Below are 17,863 nucleotides of genomic sequence, written 5' to 3'. Positions count from 1 at the left end.
CGACTCATGACCTGAACATCATGATGCATCATCTTCAAGACCACCGCATCACGGTTGGAGTAATTTCCACCGACTAAATGACCATTAAGCACTCAGCGTCCCGGCCTCCTCGACCGTTAAAACACACTGGGGCATCAGAGAAGAAGAAGAAGCGATTGATCAGAGAAGTTATGACTCACAGAGAAAGCACAAAGAGGCTTCAGTTAGAGTTTTCTTTTTTCCATCTGAAAGCTTTCAATCCTTAAAAAGGGGCATTTATTTGTTTCTGAGTCACTGATCATGCCTGAAGTTGAGTAAAACTTTCTATTCTCTACTTCATCTTGAAAGTACAAGTTTGGGTGTGTTTAATGACTTTTCAGATGTTCTCTGACAGCTGTACGAAGCAGGATTTCAGTATGACTCACTGTACTTTACAACAGCACCCATAGAAAACCATGGTTTATTGAGAAACTACACGTAAACTGTGTGTGCGACATTTCAAGTTTACATTTTGGCAAAGTCATGCCACACTGTTAAGTGATGCATGTGAAGTGCATTTGAGAAAAGACCTGCTCTAATGTTGCCAGTAAAAGGTCATCAACATTAATGACAGCATTATGATTCATAATGGATGTATATGTTTTATATGGGCTGATAAAATGCATCAGTTACCTTAATGTGCTCTTTAAAACAAGGTCAGGATGTTTGTGAATGCATGTTGTGTGTCCTTATAGAGATGCCAATGCAATAGACTTTTAATAGCATTGCTTGAAATGTTGTCTTAAAGGTGTGTTGCTTTTCTTTGTTTGAAGGGTGCAACTGTTTTTCTGTGGTCAGTACCGCCTCACCACTGGTGTGCATATCCCAGCATGCTTTTGCAGAGAATACTATCCCATAATCAAAGGAGTAAAACTTCAATAACCACTCTTAAAAAAATGCAAACTGATAAGATAGAAAAAGGGAAATAGAATAACTACTGTCATACTTAGCCAAAGAGGGGCCCAATGATATTTCTGTCAACAGAGACAGAAAGTTAGGCCATTCATGTTTATAGTTGTGACCTAAATTAACTTTCTGATCATTTTAAAGATTAAACAAGAAATACTTAAAATTCAGTAAAAAAAAAAAAAAAAAAAAAAAAAAAAAAAAAAAGGAAAGCAGCAATAAGACTATCACTCTAAAAAGATTAGTTTTGAGACTTGTCATTGAGTTCTTTCAACAATGAGCTGCTTTTTTTTGTTTGGGTGATGCAGTGGTGCTTTAAGTAGCTATATTCAAAGCAAAAGTCTTTATAAACATAGCTTACCCTTGGAGGAATCATTTTGTTGGATAAATTCTCAAAATATTTTTTTAGTTATGCTGCTCCATGTCCTCTGTGCCTGTTAACCAGCCAGTTTGCCAAACAAAACTACCGGTAAGCTAACGTCAGTTACAACCGGAAGTGTGGTGTTGCTTTGCAGGCACGCATTCACAACATTCAAATCATCAAACACTGTTTAAAACTGTCTCTTTTTTTCACAAAAGCACTCCAACTCAGACAAAACTCGAATCTAGGAGTGACTTGAGGAGAAATAGTAGCGCTACTTGTAGAGTTTTGGTTTGCAAGCTAGCTAGTTTTCTCTGTTTCCAGTCTCTCGATCCCTTTTACAGCTTACGTCATCATAACGATGACGTGCTAACAAGTTAGCGTGCTTAAAACACTAATTTAAAACTGTCCACGGCATACAAATTGTCTGTTCTTTTGTTGGTTTCCAGAGATGACACGACACTACAGAATCATCTTCAATAAAGTTTTGACAGGATTACAACCATTACAACCGATGTGACGGAATTAGGAGTGACCATGCATAACTGGTCACTTTAGCCGAACACGTCCAAGAGGCAACATCCGGTTTAGAAAAATGAAGCCTATGCTACAGGAACAAGCAGGTAACCAACAGAGACATACACAGTCTATAACGTGTCAGTGTTGTTGGACAGTTAGCAGTTACCAAGTCACACTTCACACTTAAACACGATGAATGTTACTTGCTGTGAGTTATCAGATATAATTTCTGTGTCCAACCTAAACTAACCAGATTTGACTGTGAATTAATGATATTAAGTGCTGACATTCTTAATCCAGTTTTTAACAGCAAAGGGGTCTATATGCTATCTAAGCTATGCCAACTTGCTGCTAGTTCATGTACCAAACTTGGGCATGTGGTACCTCTCTGAAAAGAAGACAGTTGCTACATGTTTCTAAGATACCACTCATATGTCTTAGCAAAAAAGATAAAATATGCACGGGGATATCAGAGGATCTGTTTCCTTAAGTTTATTTATTTTAAAGGGCAGAGGGATGGACATGAGCAATAAAACATGAAGCATTTCCAGTCACAGGCTTTATACTTTACATGTGATACACACCCTGGATATATTCTCAGACGTCATTTATTCATATGTACTTTTTTGAATGATGTATATATCTCAGGGGAGTTGCCTTCTTTTAAATTTGACTTTGTACACAAATGCTTGGAGAGCCACACACAAGCACTATAATATGACTCAGATTAATTTTGGCTTATCAATCAAGTGTTGTGTCACAGTGGAATCTTCTAAAGCACTCCTGTGTGTGTGTATGTGTGTATGTGAGTGTGTGGGAGGACAGCAGGCTTTGGTGATAATTCAGCTGTAAATGAATAACAGCAGGAAGAGATGGTGCAGATGATCGGTGGTTTTCCTCCTCTGTACAAAGTGATGATAAGGCTCTCCAGAATTAAGTAGATTTCCACACAGCCGTTCACAGGCCTGGTTTGCTGGTGTTTTACTGCACATCCACATTATGACTGGCTTATCCCCAACTCGCCTTTTTTCCAGCTGCATTTCCACTTGTGCATGTCCGTAGAGAAAGTGATAAAGAGAACGCCAGCAAGGTGAAAAGGGTGCCAGTGGTACATCTGTGAAATGTATTCAGTACCTTGCCTGTGAAATGTTAACAATTCATCGTCAGTGAAATACTTTATTTCACAGACAAAAGAGTGAAGGTTTCCGGACTCCCTCCGCAAAATCCCCGTCCACATCCGCCTACCATCAGGAACTCACCACTTCAGGTAATTTAATTATCCAGGAAAATGACCATCAGCTCAGTGTTCATGTGTTGAACTAAGTTTTTAGAGATAAACCCGACTCGTTGGTAAAACTTTGCTCTTAAATTAAAGTGTTAGAATGATCGCAGATTTTCAGAGAATAAAAGTGGAGAAATTATAAGCTTTAATCCAGTTCAGATCACACTAACACTACTTTCTCATCTGTCTGTGAGGTTTAGAAAGATTTCTTTCTTTTGTAATTGGCATGGATTGGAAGTATACAAGGCTGCTGAACAGTGGTGCAGTGGTTAGCTCTGTTGCCTCAGAGTAAGAGGGCATGTTCTCTGCAAGTACAGCTTCCTCCCACAATCCAAAAACATGCTTCTTTGGTTAACGTGTCACTCTAAATTGCTTCTATGTGTGACTGTGTGTGTGTTTTTGGTCATTTGTCTGAGCATGCTAGCCCTGTGACCTGTCCAGTGTGTACCTCGCCTCTTGTCCAAGGACAGCTTGGAAAATCTCCAGCCCCCCTGTGACCTCGAATGGAAAAACATGGTTGATTTAAGCTTTGAAATTTGTTCCTGAACAGCTAAAAGGCAGGCTCTGAATGTTGCACAGGATACGTCTCCTGCTCTCACATAAATGATTCAGGTGTGTTTAAGAGCTCTGGTCTCTAAGCGTCCACATAAAGATACAACAGGGGCTTTAAATCCTGTTTTACAGGAAGTGTTTTGCAGAGAATGTGTTTCTAAAGGGGTGTTTGTGTAGTGTGGGTCTTCCTGCTGCAGAAACAGGGTGGTAATTCGTTCTCTGTCCTGAAACCCACTCTCACCCGCTTCACTGTCTCTGTACCACTGCTAGTTTCATGCCAGATGATTCAGAAAAAGCCGTTAAAAACCACACGTGAGTCCGACAAACTTCATTCACTGTTTTACGCTGTAGTTTTGATGACTCAACTCAAAAGTTGATCAACTTTAACAGGAAATGAAAGATGGCACTTTGACAAAGACAAGGTTCGATACTCTACAGCAGAAGTGTCTGCAGCTTTCTCACCCATGTTTGTTTCTGTTCCCAGTTCTCCTTATGGGGTGACACACTCTGCTCAGACTTAAAAAAGCAGCTTTGAAGTGAATTAGTAGAGCATGAAGTCATAAAACAATACAGAGAAGTGAGTAATTTCATAAACTGCAGGGCATGAGCAGTGGCAGACAGGCTGTCTCTGTGGGGCCACAGGAGGGACAGGATGGTATGAATGATGCAGAGGTGGTTGCATAAGAAACACACACACATACATACAGATAGAGTATGGAAACTTAAAGAAAACCTTGCTAAAAAAAATCCAGACAAAACTTTTGCAAAGAATCTGAATTGTTTGTGTTGCACACTTGTGTTCTCACTTCTCCCCTTATGACACCTGTCCCGCGTCATAGATGTGCCCTGCTCCCTTCTTTGTGCTTTGAACTCAGAAAAAAACAAAATCAGAAAACAGCTAGAGATGCTATCAGCCTCCCAGTTACTGTATCATGTAGCAGAAGCTTTTGCAGCAGAATAATAAGGTGTGTGTGTTTATAGGTGGCAGCAAAAGTCACACACAGCGGCACATGTATGCACAAAAAGTGTCAGCTGTAAGGGGTGTGTACATCCTAACCATAAACCACAGAAAACACACTCACACAAAGCTGCACACACACTTTAAATACCTTCAGGTCCTTCCTTCACTCAGTGAATCCATCATGAGATGCTCAGGGCTGCTGATTCTGGTTTTGGTCCTAATTGTTGTGCCCTGCTTGGAGACTCAGGGTAAGTCTGCAGGATTGAAATCTGTCTGTGACTGTCAGCTGTTTATGGGTGAGTTTTATTGGCCTGTTGGGTCTTGTTTAACCTGTGGCACTGACACTAAACAGAGCAGGCTTTGGTTTTCCACACTGATTAGTCCAGTTATGTTATGAATGCACACAGGCAGTTAAGCTGAATGTGTTAAGGCAGCATTAAATAAGGATTTCTGCGCATATATTCCTGCTGGCAGGTTGGTACAGTCAGTCCTGCAGTGAGTTCATTATTATTGATCGGTTGGTGTCACCTAAAACTATATTAGTTTCTTTACAGCCCTTTAAATCTGATGTAGTGGGGTCGTATTTAATTTATGAGGATCGTTAGAGTTTCTTTTCTTCGTGCGAGGGGAAAACCCTCTGCAGTCCTCCACTCATTTAAAGTTCCAACAGTGCAGTTTAAGGTTGAGTCTCTGAAGTCTTTGTTTCTGCAGAGTCACAGCAACTTCAAGCTGCAGATGAAATGTGTGAAAAAGCTCTCTTTTTCAAGTGGAGTATATAATTTGTTCACCACATCCCCAGCCTGCAGAGGTGGCAGAGGAGGGCTTTCTGTGTGCCACCGTTAAATGGTAGCTGTTTGTTGAGAAAAAGCAGTCCCTCAGGCTCAGGAAATACGATGCAGTGCATGAATACCTGATTTTTCTCTCAGTTATTACTCAGTTTATATCCTTAAGGTGTGCTTTTTCCATGCTTGGCTGACATTTATTTTGGCAATAACCTGCAAGGGCAAATGAATTATAAACCCACAAGGCTCAATTGAACCTGTGCAGCATATTTATTTCCCTTCCTCTCTGTCCTTACCTTTAAAAGGTTTGGAGGCTCTCCACATTGTTTCCATTTCTTGTGATAGAAAGTTAAATTCACAGATTTCACATAGTTGAGTTTAGACTGCAGCAGCTGCCTGTGTGTTAGATGGTGAGCTGGAGCAGGCTGTCATCATTTCCCTCATCATATATCTAAAGCTGAATGGAAGGTCTTGGCTACAACAGGCGAACAGAACAAACTGTGTCCCCGAGTGCACTTTGATGAAGTCAGCAGAGGAAGCAGGATGAAGGGGACTTTGTATGCATTAAGAGTCCGCTCACTGTCCTCTCTGCAAAGTGCTGAAACCTGTCAGCTTCTATTAAACCTCCATTTCTCTGAAGCGTCTCTAATCACAGCTGATTTCTCAAGTGTGGAGGGAGAGGTTGTCGGAGCCTGGGTTTGGATCAGGGTGTAACTTCTGGACTGTTTTCATTTCATTAACATAATGGAGTCCGCTATTAAATATACACTGAGGGGACGAGGCCACATTTATCAAGTGTCATTGTGTGCATAAAGCCCAATTCCTGTCTTCATCCTTGAGTGTTGGAGCTCTACATCATCTTTCCTTTACAGATATTGTTTCTGGTTGCAGCTGCATGTTGCTCAGCCAGTCAATATATCAGTGTCTTTTTTTTTAGAGAATCATTTTCTACTGATGTTCAGGTTCCCAAAGGATGCATCATTGATGACTTATGCAACAATAGCCAGAATATTGATTGGGCAAATTCCTCCTCATGTAGCTCAAACCATAACTTTTTCAGGATGGATTGGTGTCGAATGTTGTGCATATCTTCATGATGCACATAGGATACACCTGGATGACTTTAAGACTCAGCAGCTGACTTTCTTTTTAGGATTAAACAGTTTCAGTTCTGTTTTTTTTATGTTAAGCATTGCTGCAGGTTACCCTCTGTCATGTTTTTTTGGATGCTTATTTTCATCTACAGTTCCCTTTGATTGAAGCTTTTGCATTTTGTCGCATCTCACAAATTTAGAGTTCTTCATTTTAAAATTTATTGACAAAAAAAATCAATTTTTAATCTCACATTTTCACATTTAATTTGAATTCCCACTCACAATGTCACCTCCTGTCCACCATCACTCTTTGAATGATAAATGTGCAGCCTGGAGAAAACATATGGAGGTTCATTAAGTCTACAGGTCATCCTCAGCTGTGATTTGTTGGGAGCGCTAATGTTGCTATGCTAATACTCTTTAATTAGACAGGAAACACTGTTGACCTTGCCTGCTAAATAGCAGCTTGCTAGCATTGTCACTAGAAACATATTGACATGCTGACATTAGCATATAGCTTATAGCATTGCTAGCATGTCCTGTGTATATTGATCACTCTTTGGCACTTTCTAATTATGATAAAATGACTGAGAGCCTCATAACCACTGACCCGGTGTGTCTGCCTCATCCATCACAGTTTGATTTAACAGGTGAAGACAATAGAGCAGCCTAAATCCCTTCATAGGCACAACAGTGGACATCTATCAGCCCGTTGTCCGTCCTTTAGAAAGAGGAACAATCACATTTCACCTCACAAGACGTTTCGTTTTGCTTGACTTTGCACTTTCATGGCTGTTTGGGTGATCTGCTGACCTCTCACTGTGTTTTTATGTCTTAGGTCCAGGTGAAGCGCCCATTTTTGAGATCACGCAGAACGTCACAGCGGTCCTGGGAGAAGACGTGTACCTGAGGTGTAGATTTATTGGCGAGAGTGAGATCTTGAGTGCCATATGGAAACGCCAGATTAACTCAAAAGTTAAATCCAAACCGCTGGCAGAGTTTAAAGATAATAAAACATTAAGCCGCCATGTTGATTTTTCTAAGCCAGAGTCCGTCACCAACCTGACGGTGCGGATGAATGTGTCCAGCGTGAACAAAGAAGGAGAGTACGTCTGTGAGTTTGAATCAGAGGAAGCGTCTTACTCTGACAGTGTTTACGTCACTGTTGTAGGTAAGCTAAGCCAATAACTCACTGATATGTAATTTTTTCTTTTCTGTTAGTAATTCCATTCATACTACATGTCAGACAAAGGTAACACAAACTGTTTTACAAAGAAACAGTCAGATGGTGGCACACACTGCACTCCGCATGCAGCTAGCATCACACGCAACTCATTACATTTTATCTTGTTATATCTCACAACATCTCATTACATCATATCCTGTATGCAACAAATTGAAACTGCATCCCAACAAATCGCCATGCAATGAAATACATCGTATGGCATCATCGAAACACAAAGAATCGCAATTCAAGTTGCAATGCACCAAATCCCAATGCAATTGCAACACAACAAACTGCAACAAATTGCAACGCACCTAATCACAATGCGAAGAATAGCAACAAATCACATCCCAACAAATCGCCATGCAACAAGTTGCATCGTACTGCACCATATTGCAGCGTGAGGAATCGCAACTCAAAAGTTGTCAACAAAGGAATTGCAACACAAGTCACAATGCACCAAATCGCAATGCAATTGCAACACAGCAAATCGCAACAAATTGCATACCCAACATACGCAATACCTTAACGTAACTTATCACAACACAATGAATTGCAATGCATAGGATGCAATAAACTGCAACACAACAAATCACAGTACACAAATTGCAGCACGGCATGTCACAACAAATTGCGACACATTGCAACAAAATGCAAAGAAACTCAACAAAACTCATTTAGTCACAACAAAATGCAACACAAAGAATAACAATGGAAGAAATCGAAGCACAACAAATAGCGACACTTTGCTTTTCTTCTCTTTGATTCATTGTATTATATCAAACTGTTTAAAATTGTTTTATAAGTTAAGAGGATATTGAAGAAAAGCAGGAAAGACCCTTAGCGGTCTAACTAAAGTACAAACTGAAACAAAATCCCAGAAGAATTGATAAGCAAGATGAATACTAGTTAATACTGTATTTGAATGTACTTTTTTTTTTTTTTAAATCTGTTGATGTAAAGATCTTTTTTTAATCCATTGATAGCTCGGCCTGAAATCCAGACCCAGGTGAATGCAGAGATATCTAATGGCACTCACTACCAGTCAGTCTCCTGTTCTGCTGTTGGCGGCCGGCCTGAACCACAGATCAGCTGGTCGGTTGGCGGTCTTCCCCCTACAGATCATCACTTCACCACAGACGTAAATAAAAGTCTTCACTCAAACGGCACCTCCACCGTGAGCAGCATCCTCCGCTTCCCAACCCACCTACAGGACGAGGACAGTGTCACCTGTGTCGTCCAACACCCGACGCTCCCATCCCCCACACTCACCTCAGTGAGGGTGGAAATGTACAGTAAGCTCACATTCACAGCTAAGGGTGTTTATGTGTGTGTGTGTGTGTGTGTGTGTGTGTGTGTGTGTGTGTGTGTGTGTGTGTGTGTGTGTGTGTGTGTGTGTGTGTGTGTGGGGATTGTTGTGTTTGTGCATGTGTGTTGCCTGGAGGTGACAGATTGTATTGCATCACGAGTGAGAGTTTTTGCAATCATGCATCATGACTCAGCAGCTTTCAGCACAATGACTTTCTGCTGCTGGATGTTCAGGTGTAGCTCATTCCCTGTCTGCTCCCTTTACACAGTGTGAGAACACAAATCAGTTTGCACAAAGTAATGCATTAATGTGAGTGCACACTCTTTCAGCAGTGACAGCCATAAGGAGAATTACAATGCAGAGGATCTAATTAATAATCGTTTTTAATTTTACCACAGTGCAATATGCAATATGGTGGCTGTACTCCTCACATTCCTCTTTTCCCTCTTTTCACTGGACTGTTAAGAAGAGATTTTACTATTTCTACAACTTGCAAACTAAAATTATTTTCATGCTAATCCCCTTTATTTTTATGTCAAAAAATATTCTTTCAGTAACCCTTTATGTTTTTGATATCCCAAATTTCAAACTTAGAAGGTTATCGAAAGACATACATTTAAATATATATATATTTTTAACTTCCATGACATTTTTCTAAATTTGCATGTTAGGAACAAAACATAGTGACAGAAACCATATTTGGTGTATATTCAAATTTTTATCACTTGACCACTGTTTAATCTGTTTGCATGTAGGGGGCAGATTCTTTGATCTTTACTAAAGCCAGTCAGTAGAGGGAGCTCTAGATCTTATAGCTTCGCTTTTAGGTAGTTGTGATGCAGTTATCCTTTTCACATATCTTTGTTTAACCCTCACACTGCTGTTTTTTAGCACATGGTACTTATACAACCAAAGTAAACCAGCTACTCTAAGCTAGTGGCTACCAATGACTAGATACGCAAATACAGAGCTTTCTCCTGTCAGATACATCCCTGAAAAGCTACGAGACTCACTGTCGACAAATGTTTATATCATTGCTAAAGCTAATCTTGCTTCATATATGCTAAAAACGTGGACAAACAACCAATTTCCCACAAGTTCAACATATCAACCTTAAATAAATGAAATGTTATTAGGTTTAAAACTTGTCTTTGCTGCCCCTGGTGGACACAAAGATACAGAAGAGGATTAGGGCATAGAAAAAAAAAACAAAACATCAAAATTTCTATTATTACTAGTTTTCTGAGATAAAATTCAGAATGCTGAGAAAAAAAAAGGCAGAATGTTTAGAAAAAAATCAGAATTCTGGCTTTAATCTTAAAATTCTGTCTTTTTTCTCTCTAAAAAAAATGAATTAATAAAAATAGTTTTTTAAAAAATGTGCGTTTTTTTGTTGTTTTTCAGTGGCCTTAATCCTCTTTTGTCAAAAGACTGTTAACTCTTAACAAATCATTACATGATAGTGGACAAGATGTCTTGACATGACTACGCCAAAGGAAACACTTCTGATGCATAACCTAGCCACATTGTGGTAGTTTGACTGCGTTAGCCACGTCTGACACACTTGCCAAACATGTGCCCTTTCCACTGGTGTTGTTTTCACGTTACTGTGTGGTTTAAGCCTATATTGGTCAGCACCATGTTGTTGGTTTTAAGAGGTTGTGGTTATTTTTTAAATGTTTGTGAGAAAACATGCAACAGATGACTGAGGTAAAAGTTTAGAGCAAATTTAGTGCTTTAACATCAAGACAGATGGTTGGAGGGCAGTCTAAATAAACCTGGTATTGCAAAATGCTTATTACATAGATCATCACCACCTGCCTGTCAGAATAAAAAGCTTTTGTTTTACCATGAGATTGGTTGTCTTTAAAAATCAAAACATACTGAGGTTTTTTCAAACTTTGTTCAAACTGCCCCCTTGTGATCACAAACTGCAAATAAGTTCAGTTTTTCTTTTTCTCATAGTTATTCAATCCAGTGACTCGTGTTTTTATCTTTGGCCACTCTGGGGCAGCTGAGCATCTAAACCCCTACTGCATGAACACAGTGAGTTATCATACAGCAGATTGTATGTTAACGATCCATTTAGCAAGAGTCAGGCCAGCCAGCTCGTTTGTCCACTGGAGTAATTGTCTCTCCACAGCGGTTACATCCACACAAAACTGTAACAGATGGAAGTTTTAAAGCTCAAGCGCCTTAACTCACTTTAATCGTACATCCCCTTTCCAAACACCTGAGCTGTTACGAGGTGTTGGCTAAATGTCCTATTCATTTGGGAGATTCGGACTCTAGCTTGACACCAGAAATTTTATGTATTTGATAATAGACTTGAACTCAGCTCATTCCCTGTATAAAATCCTGCGGTTCTCTCAGTGTTGCAGCTGGGCCAGACATCTGCTCTCAGCTGCAGCCCGGCCAACAGATGGGACAGGTGATAAGCCTAAGTCAGCACTCTCCAGAAGCCCCTCACGGCTCGTGTTTAGCTAACATTAAACTCATCCGGCCTCAGCTTCCTATTTAACCAAAACACCCCCAGCTTTGACTTTCTATCTGACTTTTTAATTTGCTGGAAAAAACATTAGAGCCTGTGAAGAATAACTCTTCTCGCCTGTCTTCCTCTTCTGCAGCAAGGCCAAATGTGACCGTTAAAGCAGAGATGGTACAGCGAGGAGGAAGTGACTTCTGGGTGGTCTCTTGTGTTTCGTCTGGAGGGATACCTGATACTGAGATCTCCTTGGCTTTGGAAGAGGAGCTGCAGAGGGAGAACAACACATACTCAGACACACAAACAAGTTCTGTCGTCCTTCCTGTGACTGTGTACGAGGGACGCAACGTCACCTGTGTGTTTGACCATCCCAAATTTACACACAGAGTGTCTCAAGTCATGACCCTGCCATCTCTTTGTGAGTATCACTGAAGTTTTAAACACGTGCAGATTTTGCTGAGGTTGCAGCAACACAGTGATGCTTTTTTTCTGCAGATTTGTCAGGAGCTAAGTTGTTGTACTCTGAGCTGCAAAGCAACACAGATGACTCCAAAGACTCTGAAGTGTTAGAGCTGCAGGAAGGACAGAGAGATGTCTCCATTAGCCTGCAGGTCACTGGGAATGTGCCACGTTACAACATCACCTGCAAAAAGTAAGGAACTAAAAAAGCCTGTGAGCGTTCTCAGGAAATTAATAATGTAAAATACAGTATTGGAACCGTAGGGTTGAGATTTTATAGACTAAAGCTACAGAATAATCAATTTTAAACCACTTTTAATCACTTTTATGCCCTTTCTGTCTCTCTACCTCGCTATTACTCAAAGCTGCTCATTTCTTTTCAACAAATATGCTGCCTGGATGTGATCTTCAGGCAAAATTCAGTCCCAAAGTCACAGCTTAAAACTTAAACCCCGTCCAAGGTGTTACATTTATGCCCTCACAACCTTGCCTTCTTGATTAATGCCACAGAGGCGTGATGTCTGGAACAAAATCACATTATTTTAATCTGTCTCTTGAGTTCCTCGACATTACACAACACTTCAGAAGCAACTCTTGTGTCTCTTTAAACATAGTTGCATGCTGAAAGGAGGAGTAAATTCTTGTCTCTGAAGTTTTTTTCCCTCTCTGTCTTTTTTTTTGTGCTCATATTTTTGTTTTTCTTCTCAGAAAGCATCCCAAAACAGATACCACTCTTTTTTTTATGTCAGACTGAAAAAGTCTGTGCGTATCCTGAGGAGGATGTGGTAACATGTTCAGTAGCTCCAAACCACGAGAGACAGAGACAGCAGAAACCAGATGCCATCACGTTTCCTGATCATAATAGTAGCAACTGACACATTTGACTGACATCTTGGAAAAACTGGTGATGAATTCTGCTTCATACAGTATTTCTGTGTCCCTGTAGGGATGACGGGCCCTTGCCTGAGGATGTGGAGATCACTGGCAGTAACCTCACTCTTCAGGCTCCTGTGGGGCTTGAGCACGCCGGCCTGTACGAATGTTCCCTCTCTTATCTCCATCTTCAAGCGACGCTGAAGTTTAATGTTACAGTGAAACCTCACGTTTTACAGCCTGGTGAGTAAGAGTTACTGGAAATTTTTCTTGTAAGATTTTTTATGATTACATCCTGAATTTCCTGTAGTGTCAGACCCTGAAATATTGATGTGGATCCTTCCCTCTCTCCTCACCCTTCCTCTCAGTTCCTCCTGTTATACGGCTCGATATGCAGACCAAAGATGGACGCCGGGTGATTGAGTGCTCAGCAGCTGATGCTGTTCCTGCAGCCAACATGTCCTGGCTCCTACTGGAGGGTGTGTCTGGAGTCTCTTGGTTCAATTTCACTTCTCATAATGGAAGCCACTCAGTCAGAGGAGTTTTACTCCTCCCTGCCTGCTCGCCTCGGGAGCTTTCTGCAGAGTGTGTGATAAATCACCCTGCGTTCGAAGAGCCACAGAACAGAAGTATAACACTCCCTCTTTGCGGTATGTTCAACAAATCGAATGATGGTTGATTTTGTCTAAGTAGCAGACATATCAGCCAATGTAAGCGCACCATAGATTTAATCTTTTCCTCACATCCTGTGGTTCCTTTCCCACACAGCTCACCCCAACATCACCGTCAACTCCAGCACAGAGTGGAAAGATGGTGACAGGTTCACAGAGGTGGACTGCTCTGTGGAAAGTGTTTTTACTGCAGCAAACATAACCTGGCATGTTGGAGACACAAACAGCACCATCCGTGCTCACTCAGAGACTAAAGTGCTCTCTGATGGTTTTGTTTCTTCCCGTAGCTCGGTGCGCTTTTTGTCCTCTTTGTATTCTGGTCATAATTTGACCTGCATGGTGGAGCACCCGAGCCTGGAGGCAGCAGAAAGAAGAATAATCCCCATTCGTGTGCACAGTACGTTACTTCTTCCTTTCACACATTTCTCTGTCTCTGACTCACACAGCTGCTCATCCTCCTTCCTGTCATCCTGTGTTTTGTTTTCTAGAAGCCCCTCAGCTGAGTGTGTCAGTGGTGGTGAGACAGAAAGACTCCCCGCTCTGGCTGGCCGTGTGTGACTGCAGAGGGGAGGGAGTTGGGAGAGACCTCGCCTGGGTTCTTCCTGAAAATGTTAAAGAGCAAACATCGCTGCACACAAAATCTGAAGGCCAAGTCTTGGAAGCCAGGCTGACTTATCAGTTTCCTCTGGCTCTTCATGAGGGGCAGAATCTGACCTGTGTGTATCGCTCCAAACATGGAGCCACAGAGAAGTCCATCCACATCCCTGAATACTGTAGGTTTGACACAAATCAAATTAAAAAAAACACCTGAGCCCTTGTGTAAAAACTGACTCCATTTAAGTTTCATCTCCAACTGACTTTCCTACAGATATTTCCTCTCTGAGAGTCCTAAACCACACGACTCCTCTGCAGAGCCGCCACAGAGGTGAGGAGGTCATACACAGACTGGCTCTCCGAGAAAATCTTCACAACCAGAGAATCCTGCTGAAAGTCAAAGGCAACGCCCCTCAGTACAACCTCAGCTGTAACAGGTGCTGAATCCTTTATCAAACTATCTTTTCAGTGTAAGGAAACACCTGTACACACACACACATGGTGTACTTTATGAAACTCAAGTTTCTCACCATGAGAGGATTCTGCTCTTGGATTGCAGAATCATGGTGCATATTAAAGGGGCTGTGAGGAGTTTAAAAGTGATCTTAAAAGTCTCCTTTCTAGATATATGCCTGATTGTAATCCACACTTTAAAATGAGATTATCAGCACCAATAATGCTGGTTACAGGGTATTTTAAATTGCTACTTCTTAGCTTCCAGGACGGGTCGTCCAGGACTGTATTGACTTACAGCACACCAAGGTCTCTTTGACAACACCATGCTGGCTGACGAAGTTTAGTAGTGAGAAGAGATAAAACATATAGATCTGTGCTTCCTCTAATAAAAACGATTTTTATGACTAATTTTATTGTGATGGTGGACACTGGATCTTAACTGTCAGACAGAAAAAGGACACAAGAGCAGAAGAAAGATAAACGGAAGAGTGATATAGCCCGAGCTGAAGCCTAATTAGCCTTTAGCTTGGGCTGTATCACTGTATAACACAGGGGCTAAACTGTTTGTGATGATGTTCACTCCAACCCACAGTCAGCAGTTGTTCTGCAGTGGTCTGTTCAAACTTGAGAGTCTATCAATGAAATGAAGAGTGGCTGGCAGGACAAAGCTAACCAGGATTCACTAACTTTACACATTACTGACATGTCTTAGAGCTAAACACAAACGGCTACTATACTGCTTAAAAACTGACAGTGTTTACTTGTTGTCATGTTAGCCTACAGATACGTTGGAGCACGGGGCTGCCTATAGCACTACATATAGCCGGCTGCTACAACAGTTGCTTGATGTCACATTTCAAACTGTTGCGCTATGTAACTGTACTGATAAGTCCCTTACCTTGGCGTGTAGTATCTAGAAAAAGTTGTCTTGTACCAAAAAAAAAAAAAATGTTTCAATTATATCTCTATTTAATTCCAAAACAAACCACACACCTCGCTAAAAGTAATTCACGACAGTGCGCGTGAGACTCCGGGCCAGAAGGTGGCGAGCAATTAAAACAGATTCTCCTCATTGCATCTTCAAGGTAACATTTCACCAAAATTGCAAAGCCAAGATGTTGCTGAGCCATTGTAGAAAACATGAAGCTTCATATTGGTGCAACTTTGGGGATTTATGTCTTTAGTGGGAGCAGATGAGCTCCCAGTTCAGTGCTAAAATCAGAGTAGGAAACTCACACATGGTGGTGTTTCTGGGCTCTCTAATTTTCTTATTCACATACAGAAAATTATAAACAAAATCTGAGCAATCTCTCTCTTCATTTGTAATTGGACTTGTGTTGCAGGAGTGATGGCTCGCCTGTCAAAATGGATGGGTCTGCAATGGTCTTCCCATCAGAGCTGACAGAGCAGGATGAAGGTCTTTACATCTGCCAGGCTTCATTCTTCCACCACAAAGCCACAGTCGTCATTCAGGTTGAGATCTCCCATGCAGACAAACTGTTTGGTAAGTGTTTTCAGCTCTTTCAGACAACGAACTGTCACATTTCTTGAGAAATCCGGATCATATTGACCTCCCTGAGATGTTAAAACCTCTGCATGACTTTAACATCTTTGGAAAATGTCTACATTTCTTTTTCAGGACTGGTGACTATTATCTGCATGTCCACAGCCGCAGCCATCCTCCTCTTCCTCATGGTTACTCTCTGGGTGTGCTGGTAAGTTAAAAATCTCCTCAGGTGACATGCTGCATCTCTACAGGTGACATGTTTATTGCAGAATGAGGGCAACGCTGCCAGCCCCATACGAGACGAGACAAACAGGATATGCGAGTCGATAACCCAACTCACCAAAACCCCAGTACCATGCAGATTTTCACAAACAGGAAGCGGTGTGGCTGGAGCAGACAGGTGCTTTTCCACCACAGACCCGCGTGCAGACAGGTAGAATTTGTTTGTAGACTTGATTTATTCTCTGGCTTCCTGCTCTGGCTTTGAGCAGTGTTACTTCTGGCCACTTCTGCCGCAGGCTGCTTTTAGTCGGCCTGTTATTGCCAATGCAACACTGCAAAAGCTAAAGAGGCTAAAAGTTCAAAAAGTCCACAGCTTCGGAAGTTATTAGCATAATGAAATTCAAGCTGACATTCATCAATGACAAAAAAATCCCTAAATCCAACTCTTAATCTTATTACTGTTGGAGAAAAATCAGTGAGTCACTCCTCTTTTATCACTGATGTGAGATGGCTGTCACAATCCGAGAGCTGTTTATGGTTTCTGCCGGCAGAAGTTTACACATTTCCACGTCCAGTGCCAAATCTAATTTCTATAAGGAATGTTTGTCAGGATCAGATCAGGTCTTAGTGAGAAAAAGCTTCAGGAGAGAAGGTTCAGAAGCTTTTTGTGTCAGCTCCTCCTCTCCGGTCAGAACATTTGGTCAAGGTGCCACTAGGTGACAGGCAGTGGGTCCCATTATCCCAGACTGCGGTGGGAGGGTCCTGTCAGGCTAATTTGGGAAGGTCAGTCACACAGCCTACACAAGAAAACATGACTCCCCGAGAGAAAAGCTATTTCAGGAGCGTGTCAGCCCTCTTCGCGCCCTCTCCTGCAGCACTGGGGACACTCTGTGACAGCAGCAGGTCGGTGTCACTGAGGTCATGATGTACAGAGTGATCAGCTAATCCTGACATCACAGATCGATGATGAGGACGCTGGCCAGCATCGCTCATGTTTACTGAGATTCCTGTAATAATGCTCATACATTTGAAACCATCCATCTGAGCTCAGATTGAGCCACAGTGCCATCTAGTGGCACTGTTCTGCATTACAAAAACATTACTGTAAACTTCTGTTTGTTTTGCAGCAAAAGAAAATGCAGGCCACAGTATAAGGTAAGACTAACAGTGCAGAAATGTGTTTGAGAATCCCTCTTTTGTTTCATATCTTAAATGAACAATGTCTCTCTAATTCACAGAAGCGTGAGTCTCTTTCTGCCCTAACGACTCTCATGCAGGAGCCTGCGTCTCCTGAGTCCAAGAAACCCTCAGTGGTTGATAAGGACAGTAAGGAATACGCTCAGCTCATCAGTTACTCCATCGTCATTGACCTGAAGAGTAATGTGTGAACAGCAAAAGTGCTTTGATACTTTGCAGGTTAGAAATGAAGGCTTTACTTGATGCTGTTTTTATTTTGATTTCATTGCATTTTTTAAAGATGACTTTAGCATTACAGATTAAGAGATCCTTTCTCTATTTGCATTAAGATGTTTTTAGTTTAATTGGTGATTTTAAATGTGTTGTTTTTGCACTTTTTTTTTACATACT

General features: G+C 41.3%; 1 protein-coding gene across 1 annotated transcript; it reads left to right on the top strand.

Moving 5' to 3' along the window:
- Positions 1-4,758: 4,758 nt before the first annotated feature.
- On the top strand, positions 4,759-17,811 carry LOC141797538 (uncharacterized). Its single transcript, XM_074679009.1, has 14 exons — positions 4,759-4,847; positions 7,314-7,646; positions 8,687-8,995; positions 11,637-11,912; positions 11,990-12,146; positions 12,900-13,069; positions 13,195-13,476; positions 13,595-13,894; positions 13,986-14,270; positions 14,366-14,528; positions 15,891-16,051; positions 16,187-16,262; positions 17,404-17,431; positions 17,515-17,811. Exons 1-14 carry the CDS (start codon positions 4,781-4,783, stop codon positions 17,662-17,664), a joined length of 2,757 nt encoding a protein of 918 aa, XP_074535110.1. The 5' UTR covers positions 4,759-4,780; the 3' UTR covers positions 17,665-17,811.
- Positions 17,812-17,863: the final 52 nt, after the last annotated feature.

The sequence above is a fragment of the Halichoeres trimaculatus genome, unplaced genomic scaffold (assembly GCF_033239565.1).
Source record: "Halichoeres trimaculatus isolate MK-OKI-2021-1 unplaced genomic scaffold, fHalTri1.1 fHalTri1_scaffold_9, whole genome shotgun sequence".
NCBI classification, from domain to species: Eukaryota; Metazoa; Chordata; class Actinopteri; order Labriformes; family Labridae; genus Halichoeres; species Halichoeres trimaculatus.
This window is presented reverse-complemented; position numbering and strand designations above follow the sequence as displayed.

Coding starts and splice junctions, on each gene's coding strand:
- LOC141797538 (XM_074679009.1), top strand. CDS start 4,781: ATGAGATGCTCAGGGCTGCTGATTCTGGTTTTGGTCCTAATTGTTGTG. Junction 12,147..12,899: donor TACAACATCACCTGCAAAAA/GTAAGGAACTAA, acceptor GTGTCCCTGTAG/GGATGACGGGCCCTTGCCTG. Junction 17,432..17,514: donor AATGCAGGCCACAGTATAAG/GTAAGACTAACA, acceptor TCTAATTCACAG/AAGCGTGAGTCTCTTTCTGC.